At 39.9% G+C, this 15,225-nt stretch overlaps 1 protein-coding gene across 1 annotated transcript in view; it reads left to right on the top strand.

Moving 5' to 3' along the window:
• The window catches only part of TTN (titin), a 278,608-nt gene that overhangs the window by 208,497 nt on the left and 54,886 nt on the right, over positions 1 to 15,225 (top strand). Inside the window, exons 278-299 of the mRNA XM_030802350.1 lie at positions 301 to 603; positions 1,476 to 1,778; positions 1,880 to 2,161; positions 2,256 to 2,555; positions 2,648 to 2,950; positions 3,040 to 3,348; positions 3,463 to 3,744; positions 3,846 to 4,145; positions 4,231 to 4,524; positions 4,619 to 7,585; positions 7,913 to 8,233; positions 8,332 to 8,616; positions 8,715 to 9,014; positions 9,326 to 9,628; positions 10,797 to 11,072; positions 11,176 to 11,475; positions 11,569 to 11,871; positions 12,249 to 12,548; positions 12,928 to 13,215; positions 13,577 to 13,873; positions 13,962 to 14,264; positions 14,366 to 14,671. Of these exons, the coding sequence (XP_030658210.1) occupies positions 301 to 603; positions 1,476 to 1,778; positions 1,880 to 2,161; positions 2,256 to 2,555; positions 2,648 to 2,950; positions 3,040 to 3,348; positions 3,463 to 3,744; positions 3,846 to 4,145; positions 4,231 to 4,524; positions 4,619 to 7,585; positions 7,913 to 8,233; positions 8,332 to 8,616; positions 8,715 to 9,014; positions 9,326 to 9,628; positions 10,797 to 11,072; positions 11,176 to 11,475; positions 11,569 to 11,871; positions 12,249 to 12,548; positions 12,928 to 13,215; positions 13,577 to 13,873; positions 13,962 to 14,264; positions 14,366 to 14,671 (9,225 nt within the window). The remainder of the gene's footprint in view (positions 1 to 300; positions 604 to 1,475; positions 1,779 to 1,879; positions 2,162 to 2,255; positions 2,556 to 2,647; positions 2,951 to 3,039; positions 3,349 to 3,462; positions 3,745 to 3,845; positions 4,146 to 4,230; positions 4,525 to 4,618; positions 7,586 to 7,912; positions 8,234 to 8,331; positions 8,617 to 8,714; positions 9,015 to 9,325; positions 9,629 to 10,796; positions 11,073 to 11,175; positions 11,476 to 11,568; positions 11,872 to 12,248; positions 12,549 to 12,927; positions 13,216 to 13,576; positions 13,874 to 13,961; positions 14,265 to 14,365; positions 14,672 to 15,225) is intronic.

The following is a 15,225-nucleotide window of genomic DNA, read 5'->3' as shown; positions in this document are numbered from 1 at the left end:
GCAGGAGAATTGCTTGAACCTGGGAAGCGGAGGTTGCAGTGAGCCGAGATCGTGCCACTGAACTCCAGCCTGGGTGACAGAGCGAGACTCCCATCTCAAAAAAAAAAAAAAAAAAAAAAAAGTGGTTGACTGTTTGTTTTTGTATTGACTAGATAGCAGGAGGAAAAACTAACTCAATTAGTAGACACAAAACTTTACTTTCTTCATAACAACATTTTTGTCTCCTTTTAAAAAAACAAATGTTGAGCATTATCTTTCATTGAAGGCAAACAGCTTGAAATATTTTCTTCTTACTTCCAGATGTTCCAGGTCCCGTTGGAACACCATTCCTAGCTCACAACCTAACCAATGAGTCCTGCAAACTGACATGGTTTTCTCCAGAAGATGATGGAGGCTCTCCAGTCACCAATTATGTCATTGAAAAGCGTGAATCTGACCGCAGAGCATGGACCCCAGTGACATATACAGTTACCCGACAAAATGCCACTGTCCAGGGTCTCATTCAAGGAAAAGCCTACTTTTTCCGAATTGCGGCTGAAAATAGTATTGGCATGGGTCCATTTGTTGAGACATCAGAGGCACTTGTTATCAGAGAGCCAATAAGTAAGTAAAAAAAAAAAAAATTATACTTAATCACTTCTTTATTCATTTAGTACAAGATTATGGTGAAAAAATATGTGTATAAATGCCATACATTTCATTCACTTGACAAGCAGTCATCACACAACTACTCAGTATCTGATTTGGTAGTATCTGGACAGTGATTGTGAAAGAGATTTTACGAATATGTACAATTCATCAAATTTCTTTCTTTGTTGTTTTTTTTTTCTTTTTCTTTTTGGTTTTGTTTTGACACATAGTCTTACTCTGTTACTGAGGCTGGAGTGTAGTGTCATGATCTTGGCTCACTGCAACCTCCACCTCTGAGGTTCAAGTGATACTTGTGTCTCAGTCTCCCAAGTAGCTGGGATTACAGACATGCACCACCATGCCCAGCTAATTTTTGTATTTCTAGTAGAGACAGGGTTTTGCCATGTTGGCCAGGCTGGTCTCAAACTCTTGGCCTCAAGTGATCCACCTGCCTCGGCCTCCGAAAGTGCTGGCATTACCATTCCTGGCTCATTTATCAAATTTCTTCCATCTATACCTCACAGATATTTTTTTAATTGCCCACTTAATGGCATTAATAGAAACTGAATTATTTTCCTACTTCTAAAACTACCAACTCTGAAGACCCTTCCTAAATTATTTTGCCTCAACAAACATCTATTTCCTCATCTGTCAAGTGAAGAAATTCGATTGTATTGGGTCCTTTTTAACTCTAATAGTTTTATGATGAGACCTCTTTTGCTATTTATGGGAGCAGAGAGTTTAATGTTTAAATGCAATCTTCAGAAAAGGAATATTCACTACATCCTACTACATTCTTAATATGACATTTTTTTCTATCACAATTCCTATACTTATATTCGCAGCTGTACCAGAGCGTCCTGAAGACCTGGAAGTCAAAGAAGTTACTAAAAATACTGTAACTTTGACTTGGAATCCTCCTAAGTATGATGGCGGGTCAGAAATTATTAACTATGTCCTAGAAAGTCGGCTCATTGGAACTGAGAAGTTCCACAAAGTTACAAATGACAACTTGCTTAGCAGAAAATACACTGTTAAAGGCTTAAAAGAAGGTGATACCTATGAGTACCGTGTCAGTGCTGTCAACATTGTTGGACAAGGCAAACCATCATTTTGCACCAAACCAATCACTTGCAAGGATGAGCTGGGTATGTGTCTACTACAATTTATACTTCTGAAAGTTGCACATTTGTAGATTTGTAATAAGACATCAATAAAAATGACTTGCCTTTATAATTATAAATTTTAGCACCCCCAACACTTCACCTCGACTTCAGAGATAAGCTCACGATTCGAGTTGGTGAAGCTTTTGCCCTCACTGGCCGTTACTCAGGCAAACCAAAGCCTAAGGTTTCCTGGTTCAAAGATGAAGCTGATGTGCTGGAAGATGATCGCACTCATATAAAGACTACACCAACAACGCTTGCTTTAGAGAAGATCAAGGCCAAACGTTCAGATTCTGGCAAATACTGTGTGGTTGTGGAGAACAGTACAGGCTCTAGGAAAGGTTTCTGTCAAGTTAATGTTGTTGGTAAGTCTTATTTAGTGGAAAGAATAGATCTTCTATTCTTTCAAAAGCAGAAATGGAAATAACATTTTGTGCCATGATTTTTTTTTTTCTGCAGACCGTCCTGGACCACCAGTAGGACCAGTCAGTTTTGATGAGGTGACCAAAGATTACATGGTTATCTCTTGGAAGCCTCCTTTAGATGATGGAGGCAGTGAAATCACCAATTATATTATTGAGAAGAAGGAAGTGGGTAAAGATGTCTGGATGCCAGTGACATCTGCAAGTGCTAAAACAACATGCAAAGTTTCTAAACTACTTGAAGGAAAAGATTATATTTTCCGGATACATGCTGAAAATCTGTATGGAATAAGTGATCCTCTGGTGTCTGATTCAATGAAAGCCAAAGATCGTTTCAGTATGCATTATGTTTCTTTTTAGTGATTCAATGCTTGATAAAACTAATAGAAAGAAATAAATTTGTAACGCATTTTCCAACATTTATTATAGGGGTTCCTGATGCACCTGATCAGCCAATTGTTACAGAAGTTACCAAAGACTCTGCATTAGTAACCTGGAACAAGCCACATGATGGAGGAAAACCCATCACAAACTACATCCTGGAAAAGAGAGAAACGATGTCTAAACGATGGGCTAGAGTTACCAAAGATCCTATTCATCCATACACTAAATTTAGGGTTCCTGATCTTCTAGAAGGATGTCAGTATGAATTCCGGGTTTCTGCAGAAAATGAAATTGGTATTGGAGATCCAAGCCCACCATCCAAACCAGTCTTTGCTAAAGATCCAATTGGTATAGTATTAATGGATTTATCCAGTTTTCATGTTATCTAACTTTGTTTTCAGCTATAAGCTAATTTGTTTTTTACTTTTATTTTTTAGCTAAACCAAGTCCACCTGTTAATCCTGAAGCAATAGATACAACATGCAATTCAGTCGATCTAACTTGGCAGCCACCACGTCATGATGGTGGGAGCAAGATTCTGGGTTATATTGTTGAGTACCAGAAAGTTGGAGATGAAGAGTGGAGAAGAGCCAATCACACCCCTGAGTCATGTCCTGAAACTAAATATAAAGTCACCGGTCTTCGGGACGGTCAAACCTATAAGTTCAGAGTGTTAGCAGTCAATGAAGCTGGTGAATCAGATCCAGCTCATGTTCCGGAGCCAGTCCTAGTAAAAGACAGACTTGGTGAGTAAAATGCTCTCACTTGTGTTTGCAAGGAAAATAGATGTCTGATTGTATGTGTTTAATTGTAATCTGCATTATGGATCAAATCTGAGTGTTCTGTTCTCTTTATTCTAGAACCCCCTGAGTTGATTCTTGATGCCAACATGGCAAGAGAACAACACATTAAGGTTGGTGATACTCTAAGACTTAGTGCCATCATCAAAGGAGTGCCATTCCCAAAAGTAACTTGGAAAAAAGAAGACAGAGATGCTCCAACTAAAGCAAGAATTGATGTGACTCCAGTTGGTAGCAAGCTTGAAATTCATAATGCTGCCCATGAAGATGGTGGAATTTATTCTTTAACAGTGGAGAATCCAGCTGGTTCAAAAACTGTCTCAGTAAAAGTACTTGTATTGGGTAAGAATTTTAATACTTATGCCATTAAAAATAAATTTTGATAATTTTGAGCTCTTATTTGGATAAAATTACTTATAAAACTGTTATTTAACACTTTTTAGATAAACCTGGCCCACCTAGAGATCTGGAAGTCAGTGAAATTAGGAAAGATTCTTGTTACCTTACTTGGAAAGAACCACTGGATGATGGTGGTTCTGTTATTACCAATTATGTGGTTGAGAGGAGAGATGTTGCCAGCGCCCAGTGGTCACCTCTCTCAGCTACATCAAAGAAAAAGAGTCACTTCGCTAAGCATCTGAATGAAGGCAACCAGTACCTCTTCCGAGTAGCTGCGGAGAACCAGTATGGACGTGGTCCTTTTGTTGAAACACCGAAACCAATCAAGGCTCTGGATCCTCTCCGTAAGTTGCTTTCTCTGAATACAAAACTATTGTTTGACTGTCTCTAAGAATATTACTTTTTCATCATAACTTCTTCTTTGAAAAGATCCCCCAGGGCCACCCAAGGACCTGCACCATGTAGATGTTGACAAGACTGAAGTCTCCCTAGTCTGGAATAAGCCAGATCGTGATGGTGGTTCTCCAATCACTGGATATTTGGTAGAATATCAAGAAGAAGGCACCCAGGACTGGATTAAATTTAAGACTGTGACAAACTTAGAGTGTGTGGTTACTGGACTACAACAAGGAAAGACCTATAGATTCCGTGTAAAAGCTGAAAACATTGTGGGTCTTGGTCTCCCTGACACAACTATCCCGATAGAATGTCAAGAAAAACTAGGTAATTTTTGGACTAGCCGTATTATCTTATTTCTTTTTAAAATTATTCATATAGGTGAAAATCAAAATCTAATTTTTTCATGTTCACTTTTCAGTGCCTCCATCCGTGGAGCTAGATGTGAAATTAATTGAAGGTCTTGTGGTAAAGGCTGGAACCACAGTCAGATTCCCTGCTATTATAAGAGGTGTGCCTGTTCCTACTGCAAAGTGGACAACTGATGGGAGTGAGATTAAAACCGATGAGCACTACACCATTGAAACAGACAACTTCTCATCAGTACTTACCATTAAGAACTGCTTAAGGAGAGACACTGGGGAATATCAAATCACAGTTTCCAATGCAGCTGGTAGCAAAACAGTAGCCGTACATCTTACTGTTCTTGATGTTCCTGGGCCACCAACAGGTCCTATTAATATTCTGGATGTTACTCCTGAACACATGACTATCTCATGGCAGCCACCTAAAGATGACGGAGGAAGCCCTGTGATAAATTATATTGTTGAGAAACAAGATACAAGGAAAGACACGTGGGGTGTTGTCTCTTCAGGAAGCAGTAAGACAAAGCTGAAAATCCCACATCTGCAGAAGGGCTGTGAATATGTTTTCCGAGTCAGGGCAGAGAATAAGATAGGTGTTGGTCCTCCCCTTGACTCCACACCTACTGTTGCTAAGCATAAATTTAGTCCTCCATCTCCTCCTGGTAAACCAGTGGTTACTGACATTACTGAAAATGCAGCAACAGTGTCTTGGACCCTGCCAAAATCTGATGGTGGCAGTCCAATAACTGGCTACTATATGGAACGTCGAGAAGTAACTGGCAAATGGGTGAGGGTCAACAAAACACCTATCGCTGACCTGAAGTTCAGAGTGACTGGACTCTATGAAGGAAATACATATGAGTTTAGAGTTTTTGCTGAAAATCTTGCAGGACTAAGCAAGCCATCCCCAAGTTCTGATCCAATAAAAGCTTGCCGGCCCATCAAACCACCTGGACCACCTATTAATCCTAAACTGAAAGACAAGAGCAGAGAAACAGCTGATTTGGTGTGGACAAAGCCTCTCAGTGATGGTGGCAGCCCCATCCTAGGATATGTAGTGGAATGTCAGAAACCTGGCACAGCACAGTGGAATAGGATTAATAAAGATGAACTCATTAGGCAATGTGCCTTTAGGGTACCTGGACTAATTGAAGGAAATGAGTACAGATTCCGTATAAAGGCAGCTAATATTGTAGGAGAGGGTGAGCCAAGAGAACTAGCAGAATCTGTGATTGCAAAAGATATCCTTCATCCTCCAGAAGTAGAACTTGATGTAACTTGTCGTGATGTTATTACCGTGAGAGTAGGCCAAACTATCCGCATTCTAGCTCGAGTCAAAGGCAGACCTGAACCAGACATAACTTGGACTAAGGAAGGCAAAGTATTGGTCCGAGAAAAGAGGGTGGACCTTATTCAGGATCTACCTCGTGTTGAGTTACAAATTAAAGAAGCTGTTAGAGCTGATCATGGCAAGTATATCATCTCAGCTAAGAACAGCAGTGGACATGCCCAAGGTTCAGCCATCGTTAACGTCCTTGACAGACCTGGGCCTTGCCAGAATTTGAAGGTTACCAATGTAACCAAAGAGAACTGTACAATTTCTTGGGAAAACCCACTAGATAATGGCGGCTCAGAAATAACAAACTTCATAGTAGAATATCGCAAACCGAACCAGAAAGGCTGGTCAATTGTTGCATCAGATGTCACTAAACGATTAATCAAGGCCAATCTTTTAGCCAACAATGAATACTATTTCCGAGTTTGTGCAGAGAATAAAGTAGGTGTTGGGCCAACCATCGAAACAAAAACTCCCATTCTGGCTATTAACCCTATTGACAGACCAGGTGAGCCTGAAAACCTTCACATTGCAGATAAAGGAAAGACATTTGTCTACCTAAAGTGGCGGAGGCCTGACTATGACGGTGGCAGTCCAAATCTGTCATACCATGTTGAGAGAAGGCTTAAGGGCTCCGATGACTGGGAAAGAGTGCATAAAGGAAGCATTAAAGAAACTCACTACATGGTTGACAGATGTGTTGAAAACCAGATTTATGAGTTCAGAGTGCAAACAAAGAATGAAGGTGGGGAAAGTGACTGGGTGAAGACAGAGGAAGTTGTTGTGAAAGAAGACTTACAAAAACCAGTACTTGATCTGAAATTAAGTGGGGTCCTAACTGTCAAAGCAGGGGACACAATTAGGCTTGAGGCAGGGGTTAGAGGCAAACCATTCCCAGAAGTTGCATGGACCAAGGACAAAGACGCTACAGACTTAACAAGATCACCAAGGGTCAAGATTGATACCTGGGCTGATTCATCTAAATTTTCTCTTACTAAAGCAAAGCGAAGTGATGGGGGTAAATATGTAGTTACGGCAACTAACACGGCTGGCAGTTTTGTGGCCTATGCCACTGTCAATGTTTTAGATAAGCCTGGTCCTGTGAGAAATCTGAAAATTGTTGATGTGTCCAGTGATAGGTGTACTGTTCGCTGGGATCCACCAGAAGATGATGGTGGCTGTGAAATCCAAAATTATATTCTAGAAAAATGTGAGACAAAGCGAATGGTTTGGTCTACCTATTCTGCTACTGTCTTGACACCTGGTACTACAGTAACACGTCTCATAGAAGGAAATGAATATATTTTCAGAGTCCGTGCAGAAAATAAAATAGGCACAGGGCCTCCAACAGAAAGTAAACCAGTCATAGCCAAAACCAAGTATGATAAACCTGGTCGCCCTGATCCCCCAGAGGTCACTAAAGTAAGCAAAGAAGAGATGACTGTGGTTTGGAATCCACCTGAATATGATGGTGGAAAGTCTATAACTGGATACTTTTTGGAGAAAAAGGAAAAGCATTCAACACGATGGGTCCCTGTTAACAAGAGTGCAATCCCTGAGAGACGTATGAAAGTACAGAATCTCCTCCCAGACCATGAATATCAGTTCCGTGTCAAGGCAGAAAATGAAATTGGAATTGGAGAACCAAGCTTGCCTTCAAGACCGGTGGTGGCAAAAGACCCCATAGGTAGGATGTCCTTGTTTTTTCTGATATTACATCGACTCTTAATCTCAAGCACAGAAGTATTTGATAAGTTAATGTAACATCTAAATCCGTAACATCAAAACTGTATTTAGCAAATATTTTTCCAAATAGACCTTTTACCAAAATACCTAAAAGGTACAAACCATAGTAGATTCTCATTTTTATGAAGGAAAAATAAAGAGGACTCTAATTGAAAAATTGGATGACCTATATTTGATTAACTGAGAATAGGCCATATAAAATTACACATTTAAGTATCACTAGTAGTAGTTAATCATATGTATATTTATTCTTATATTTTATTTTCAGAGCCACCTGGTCCACCAACCAATTTCAGAGTGGTTGATACAACCAAACATTCCATAACTCTTGGATGGGGAAAACCAGTCTATGATGGTGGTGCACCGATCATTGGATATGTTGTGGAAATGAGACCAAAAATAGCAGATGCGTCTCCTGATGAAGGCTGGAAACGGTGTAATGCTGCAGCACAGCTTGTACGCAAGGAATTCACTGTTACCAGCTTGGATGAAAACCAGGAATATGAGTTCAGGGTGTGTGCCCAAAACCAAGTTGGTATTGGGCGCCCTGCAGAGCTAAAGGAAGCTATCAAACCTAAAGAAATACTAGGTAAGTCCTTCCTTTAGCATGTGATTCATTCACACTTACTTTCTTATGATTTCCCCACATTCTGAAAAATCAATTAATGACCTTAATGTCATTTGCAGAACCTCCAGAGATTGATTTGGATGCCAGCATGAGAAAACTGGTCACAGTGAGAGCAGGATGCCCTATTCGTCTCTTTGCTATAGTGAGAGGACGACCAGCCCCTAAAGTTACTTGGCGAAAAGTGGGCATTGATAATGTGGTCAGGAAAGGACAAGTTGATCTGGTTGACACTATGGCCTTCCTTGTCATCCCCAATTCTACCCGTGATGACTCAGGAAAATATTCCTTAACACTTGTGAACCCAGCAGGAGAAAAGGCTGTATTCGTAAATGTCAGAGTATTAGGTGGGTTACTAAAATGCTTCTCCCTCCCACTTCAAAAATGAATTTGTTAACAGGGATGCTGAAGAGACATGTATATCTGATTTTATGATTCTTTACAGACACTCCTGGACCTGTGTCTGATTTAAAAGTTTCAGATGTCACTAAAACATCATGCCATGTGTCCTGGGCCCCTCCTGAAAACGATGGTGGGAGCCAAGTGACACATTATATCGTGGAGAAACGTGAGGCAGACAGAAAGACATGGTCGACCGTTACCCCAGAAGTTAAGAAAACAAGCTTCCACGTAACCAATCTTGTCCCTGGGAATGAGTATTACTTCAGAGTAACTGCTGTCAATGAATATGGCCCTGGCGTCCCAACAGATGTCCCAAAACCAGTGCTTGCATCAGATCCTCTAAGTAAGTATTATGCTTTCTTCCTCCTTTTAACTCCAGTCTCCTATTTTAGCAAGGTCAAGATACTAATACCATTTTAATCCACTTCTGAAAGAGATTTCATTTGTAGAGACCCAAATAGTGTAATAAATATCTATCTCACTCATGAAACACTTTTCTGATCTGTCTCATCTTATATGTTTTACTTTTAATGTACTGAACTACAGGTTCTACATACATTGGAGCAAACGGCATACTAAAACTCTTATGTACGTTAACAAAGGGGATTTGATTAGGTTACCTAGGTAATCTTCTAAATTATGTTTTTCTTCTAGGTGAGCCGGATCCCCCAAGGAAATTAGAAGTGACTGAAATGACAAAGAACAGTGCCACCTTAGCCTGGTTACCTCCCCTACGTGATGGAGGTGCTAAAATCGATGGCTACATCATTAGTTACAGAGAAGAAGAGCAGCCTGCAGATCGCTGGACAGAGTACTCAGTGGTAAAAGATCTCAGCCTTGTTGTCACTGGCCTAAAGGAAGGAAAGAAATACAAATTTAGAGTAGCGGCCAGAAATGCTGTTGGAGTCAGTTTGCCAAGAGAAGCTGAAGGAGTGTATGAAGCCAAAGAACAACTGTGTAAGTAGTCGTTGCTTCATTTATGTCATGTGGTAAGTTTATTAGAATTTCTTTTATATGTAGACATTTCTCCCTGAGGAATCTAGCTCTAGAAATACTTGAAAAACAATAGAGAACAGTGGCTTTCAAACACGTGAGTGGGCCAAAAACACACAGTAAATAAACTTGTACAAACACATATATAACTAAAAAACATTTCCTGAAACAATACCCATTCATTATCATGTGCATTCTTATGTTTTCTACCCTATTCTGTGTTTTGAAAAATATTGGCTGTACAACAAACATATGAAAAAAAGCTCATCATCATCACTGGTCATTAAAGAAATGCAAATCAAAACCACAATGAGATACCATCTCTCACCAGTTAGAATGGTGATCATTAAAAATTCAGGAAACAACAGGTGCTGGAGAGGATGTGGAGAAATAGGAAAGCTTTTACACTGTTGGTGGGAGTGTAAATTAGTTCAACCATTATGGAAGACAGTGTGGCGATTCCTCATGGATCTAGAACCAGAAATACCATTTGACCCAGCAATCTCATTACTGGGTATATACCCAAAGGATTATAAATCATTCTACTATAAAGACACATGCACATGTATGTTTATTGTGGCACTGTTCACAATAGCAAAGACTTGGAACCAACCCAAATGCCCATCAATGATAGACTGGATAAAGAAAATGTGGCACCACATTTACACCACAGAATACTACGCAGCCATAAAAAAGGATGAGTTCATGTCCTTTGCAGGGACATGGATGAAGCTGGAAACCATCATTCTCAGCAAACTAACACAAAAACAGAAAACCAAACACCACATGTTCTCACTCATAAGTGGGGGCTGAACAATGAAAACACATGGACACAGGGAGGGGAGCATCACACACTGGGGCCTGTCAGGGGGGTGGGGGGCTAGGGGAGGGATAGCATTAGGAGAAATACCTAATGTAGATGATGTGTTGATGATGGGTGCAGCAAATCACCATGGCACATGTATACCTATGTAACAAGCCTGCACATTCTGCACATGTATCCCAGAACTTAAAGTATATATATAAAAAAAAATTGGTGGTAATACAAGCATTAATTTGCACCAGTATAGTTCTCCACCAGAAGAAACTTAACCACCTTCCCCAAATTAATATCTTTTCATTTTACTTTCAGTGCCACCAAAGATCCTAATGCCAGAGCAAATTACTATCAAAGCTGGGAAAAAACTCCGAATTGAAGCCCATGTGTATGGAAAGCCTCATCCCACCTGTAAATGGAAAAAAGGAGAAGATGAAGTTGTCACATCCAGCCACCTGGCAGTGCATAAAGCAGACAGCTCTTCAATTCTGATAATAAAAGATGTGACTAGGAAAGACAGTGGTTACTACAGCCTCACAGCAGAGAACAGTTCTGGGACAGACACTCAGAAAATCAAAGTTGTAGTCATGGGTAAGTTAAGTATTAGACAAACGGCCATCTAAATATGAAGCTCAGAAACATTTTTACGCATCAAATCCTTGTTCTTACATTTCCTTCCTCTTGGTTCATGCAGATGCCCCCGGCCCCCCTCAGCCTCCATTTGACATTTCTGATATAGACGCTGATGCTTGCTCCCTGTCATGGCACATCCCTCTGGAGGACGGAGGCAGTAACATCACCAATTATATAGTGGAGAAGTGTGATGTAAGCCGAGGTGACTGGGTCACGGCTCTAGCTTCAGTCACAAAAACTTCCTGCAGGGTTGGAAAGCTGATCCCAGGCCAGGAGTACATCTTCCGGGTCCGTGCTGAAAACCGATTTGGCATTTCAGAGCCTCTCACATCTCCAAAGATGGTTGCGCAGTTCCCATTTGGTATGTTTTTGTGAAGGAGAAAAAAAAGTTATGTTTTCTTTCTAGTTTGTTACTTAATGTAGAAACTGACATTTTCCTTGTCTTCATCTCCAGGTGTTCCTAGTGAACCAAAGAATGCAAGAGTCACCAAAGTCAACAAGGACTGTATTTTTGTTGCTTGGGACAGACCAGACAGTGATGGAGGGAGCCCTATTATTGGTTATCTGATTGAACGCAAGGAAAGAAACAGTTTGCTGTGGGTGAAAGCCAATGATACTCTTGTCCGGTCGACTGAATATCCTTGTGCTGGCCTTGTAGAAGGTCTTGAGTATTCATTCAGAATCTATGCCCTAAACAAAGCTGGATCCAGCCCACCCAGCAAACCCACAGAATATGTAACTGCAAGAATGCCAGTTGGTAAGTTTTGGGTTTTTTTTTTATTGTTGTTGTTGTTGTTGTTTTAGTATTATGGAGGCACATTTAAATCTCAGAGTCTAAGATTTGGACTCCAAGACATAGACAGTAGTAGAGATCTGAAGATTACAACTCCCATTTAAGAATATGTTCTATCTCTTACAATGAAGATGACATATTAAAAAAAGAAAAGGACATATAATTTCCTTTAAAGCATACAGCAAGGACTCAAAAGTGCATACTAGTTGGACGGTTATTAAAATGGGGTAATTGTCATCCTGTTGAGCTTGTTACTTAGCAGCAGGGATGATAATGTGAAATATGGAAGTTTAAACTTCTGCTGGTAAGATAAATGGTGAGTGTACCTCTTTTTGTTTTAGATCCTCCTGGGAAACCTGAAGTTATTGATGTCACCAAGAGTACTGTATCTCTGATCTGGGCTCGTCCAAAGCATGATGGAGGCAGTAAAATTATTGGCTATTTTGTAGAAGCTTGCAAACTTCCTGGTGATAAATGGGTACGGTGCAATACTGCACCTCACCAGATTCCCCAGGAAGAGTACACAGCTACTGGCCTAGAAGAGAAAGCTCAGTATCAATTTAGAGCTATTGCCAGGACCGCGGTAAACATTAGCCCACCTTCTGAACCTTCTGATCCAGTGACTATCCTCGCAGAAAATGGTAAGATTCTGCTGAGTATTATAAGCAAAGATGTAACAGCATTCATGATGGTTATTTTTCCTAATAAAAAACTAAATATACACCTAAGGAAAAAAGGAAAATTAAAATGATGTTTTGTATATAGACACAAACATTATGATTATGGAGAATCATAATAACATGCTAAACTAAAATGCAGGATACACAACTGTGGCAACTATATAATTTCAATAGTTATTCAATAATGCAGTTACTATTTGTCTATTAAAAATAAACAAAATGAAATAACACTAAAATTCCATTCTTGAAAGAGGCAGCATATGAATTTCCCACTATTATTAATAAAGATTACATAATATAGCTTTGCATATATTAAGTCCTTTATCTCATTTCTTTCCAGTCCCTCCCAGGATAGACCTGAGTGTGGCTATGAAATCTTTGCTTACTGTGAAAGCTGGAACTAATGTCTGCTTGGATGCTACTGTTTTTGGTAAACCAATGCCAACGGTTTCTTGGAAGAAAGATGGCACACTGCTAAAACCAGCAGAAGGCATAAAGATGGCCATGCAGCGGAATCTGTGCACCTTGGAGCTATTCAGCGTGAACCGGAAGGACTCAGGAGACTATACCATTACTGCTGAAAATTCAAGTGGTTCTAAATCAGCCACCATTAAGCTTAAAGTGTTAGGTAACTAATAAACTTCATTGGAATCCCATATTTTACTTTGGTTAATGGGATGTAAATAGGATTTACAAAATAATGTGGGAGAAGACATACATATTCTAATGTATATTTCCTATGCACAGAATTGTTCTTATGACAGAACCATGTTTTAGAGTTAAAAAGAGCTCTAGAAATCACACATTTCAGTTACCTAATTTTACAAATGAAGAAACTAAGATTCTAAAAAATTAACTAACCTCCTAGGTCATATAGGAAATTGACAATAGACAGACTGCAGCCCAGGTCTCCAGACCTCCACTCTATACTCATTCCCCATTCCACATATTTTAGTGAAATACTTCACTCTTCTTCCTTATTCTTTCAGATAAACCGGGTCCTCCAGCATCTGTTAAAATCAATAAAATGTATTCAGATCGTGCAATGCTTTCTTGGGAACCGCCTCTTGAAGATGGAGGCTCAGAAATCACCAACTATATTGTTGACAAACGTGAAACAAGCAGGCCCAATTGGGCTCAAGTCTCTGCAACTGTGCCTATCACCAGCTGCAGCGTGGAGAAACTTATAGAGGGCCATGAGTATCAGTTCCGTATTTGTGCTGAAAATAAATATGGAGTAGGCGATCCAGTCTTCACTGAACCAGCAATTGCCAAAAACCCATATGGTAGGAACATTTCCCAGTGGTTTTTCATTTTATTTTTTAAATATTACCTTTTAGCCTGGGAAATTAACTTTTCAATCAATTTCTGCAGACCCACCAGGACGCTGTGATCCTCCTGTTATTAGCAACATAACCAAAGATCACATGACAGTCAGCTGGAAGCCACCAGCAGATGATGGCGGCTCACCCATCACTGGCTATTTGCTTGAAAAGCGGGAAACCCAGGCTGTTAACTGGACTAAGGTCAACAGAAAACCTATAATAGAAAGAACATTAAAAGCAACAGGTCTTCAAGAAGGTACCGAATATGAGTTCCGTGTCACAGCTATAAATAAAGCTGGACCAGGCAAACCCAGTGACGCATCTAAGGCCGCTTATGCTCGGGACCCTCAGTGTAAGTGTTCGTGAACGAGTTCCATATCCTGTGTTAAAAGCAGCATTAAACACCCAGGAAGGAGGTTTTAATGAAAATTTCCTATCATTATTTATTCTCAGATCCTCCTGGCCCACCGGCTTTCCCTAAAGTATATGATACAACTCGTAGCTCCGTGAGTCTATCTTGGGGCAAGCCAGCCTATGACGGCGGCAGCCCTATCATTGGTTATCTCGTTGAAGTAAAACGGGCTGAGTCTGATAACTGGGTGAGGTGCAACTTACCACAGAATCTACAGAAAACCCGCTTTGAGGTTACTGGCCTGATGGAAGACACACAATATCAATTCCGTGTGTATGCCGTTAATAAGATTGGATACAGTGACCCCAGTGATGTGCCAGATAAACACTATCCCAAGGACATCTTAAGTAAGTATTACCAGGGGGAATACATAAGGCTTTTCTTATTAATCATATTCTAAGAGGGAGAATAGAACTCCCTTAGGTAGATTAATTTATTTACAAGGTGTAGAGTTGGTAACTCCAAGAGTACTTTTTAGGAGAGCTGGGTGGGTACTTTATGGTATTGTGGAACAGGCAAATCAAATGCACATGATTTGTGGTTTTGAAAAGCTTTTCATATACATAAGAATTTCATGTCTTCAAAAGACATGAAATGACATAATTTTATTGGAATGTAATAGTTTTATTTTAGGAATAAAGAGGCCTTTTAACTAAGTAGTGAGCTATTTACTATGTTTAGGGTTTCTGTTTTCCAATCCACCATCTCCCTAAGTATGTGATTGGTGGGCTCTCCATCTTAATTTCCCTTCTTATTTCTTCTATTTGCTTATTCTCCATGATAATTTCCCCTTTATTTGAATTACTTGATATTATATGTCACCCTCCAGGTACTTTTCTTCCTACTATGAAATAATAAAGAGAGCTAGAATATGTGGCAGAATACCTTCATGGAATATAGA

This window comes from Nomascus leucogenys, chromosome 22a (genome assembly GCF_006542625.1).
Source record: "Nomascus leucogenys isolate Asia chromosome 22a, Asia_NLE_v1, whole genome shotgun sequence".
In the NCBI taxonomy this organism is placed as follows: Eukaryota; Metazoa; Chordata; class Mammalia; order Primates; family Hylobatidae; genus Nomascus; species Nomascus leucogenys.
The sequence above is the reverse complement of the archived record's forward strand: the minus strand, read 5'-3'. Positions and strand labels throughout refer to the sequence as shown.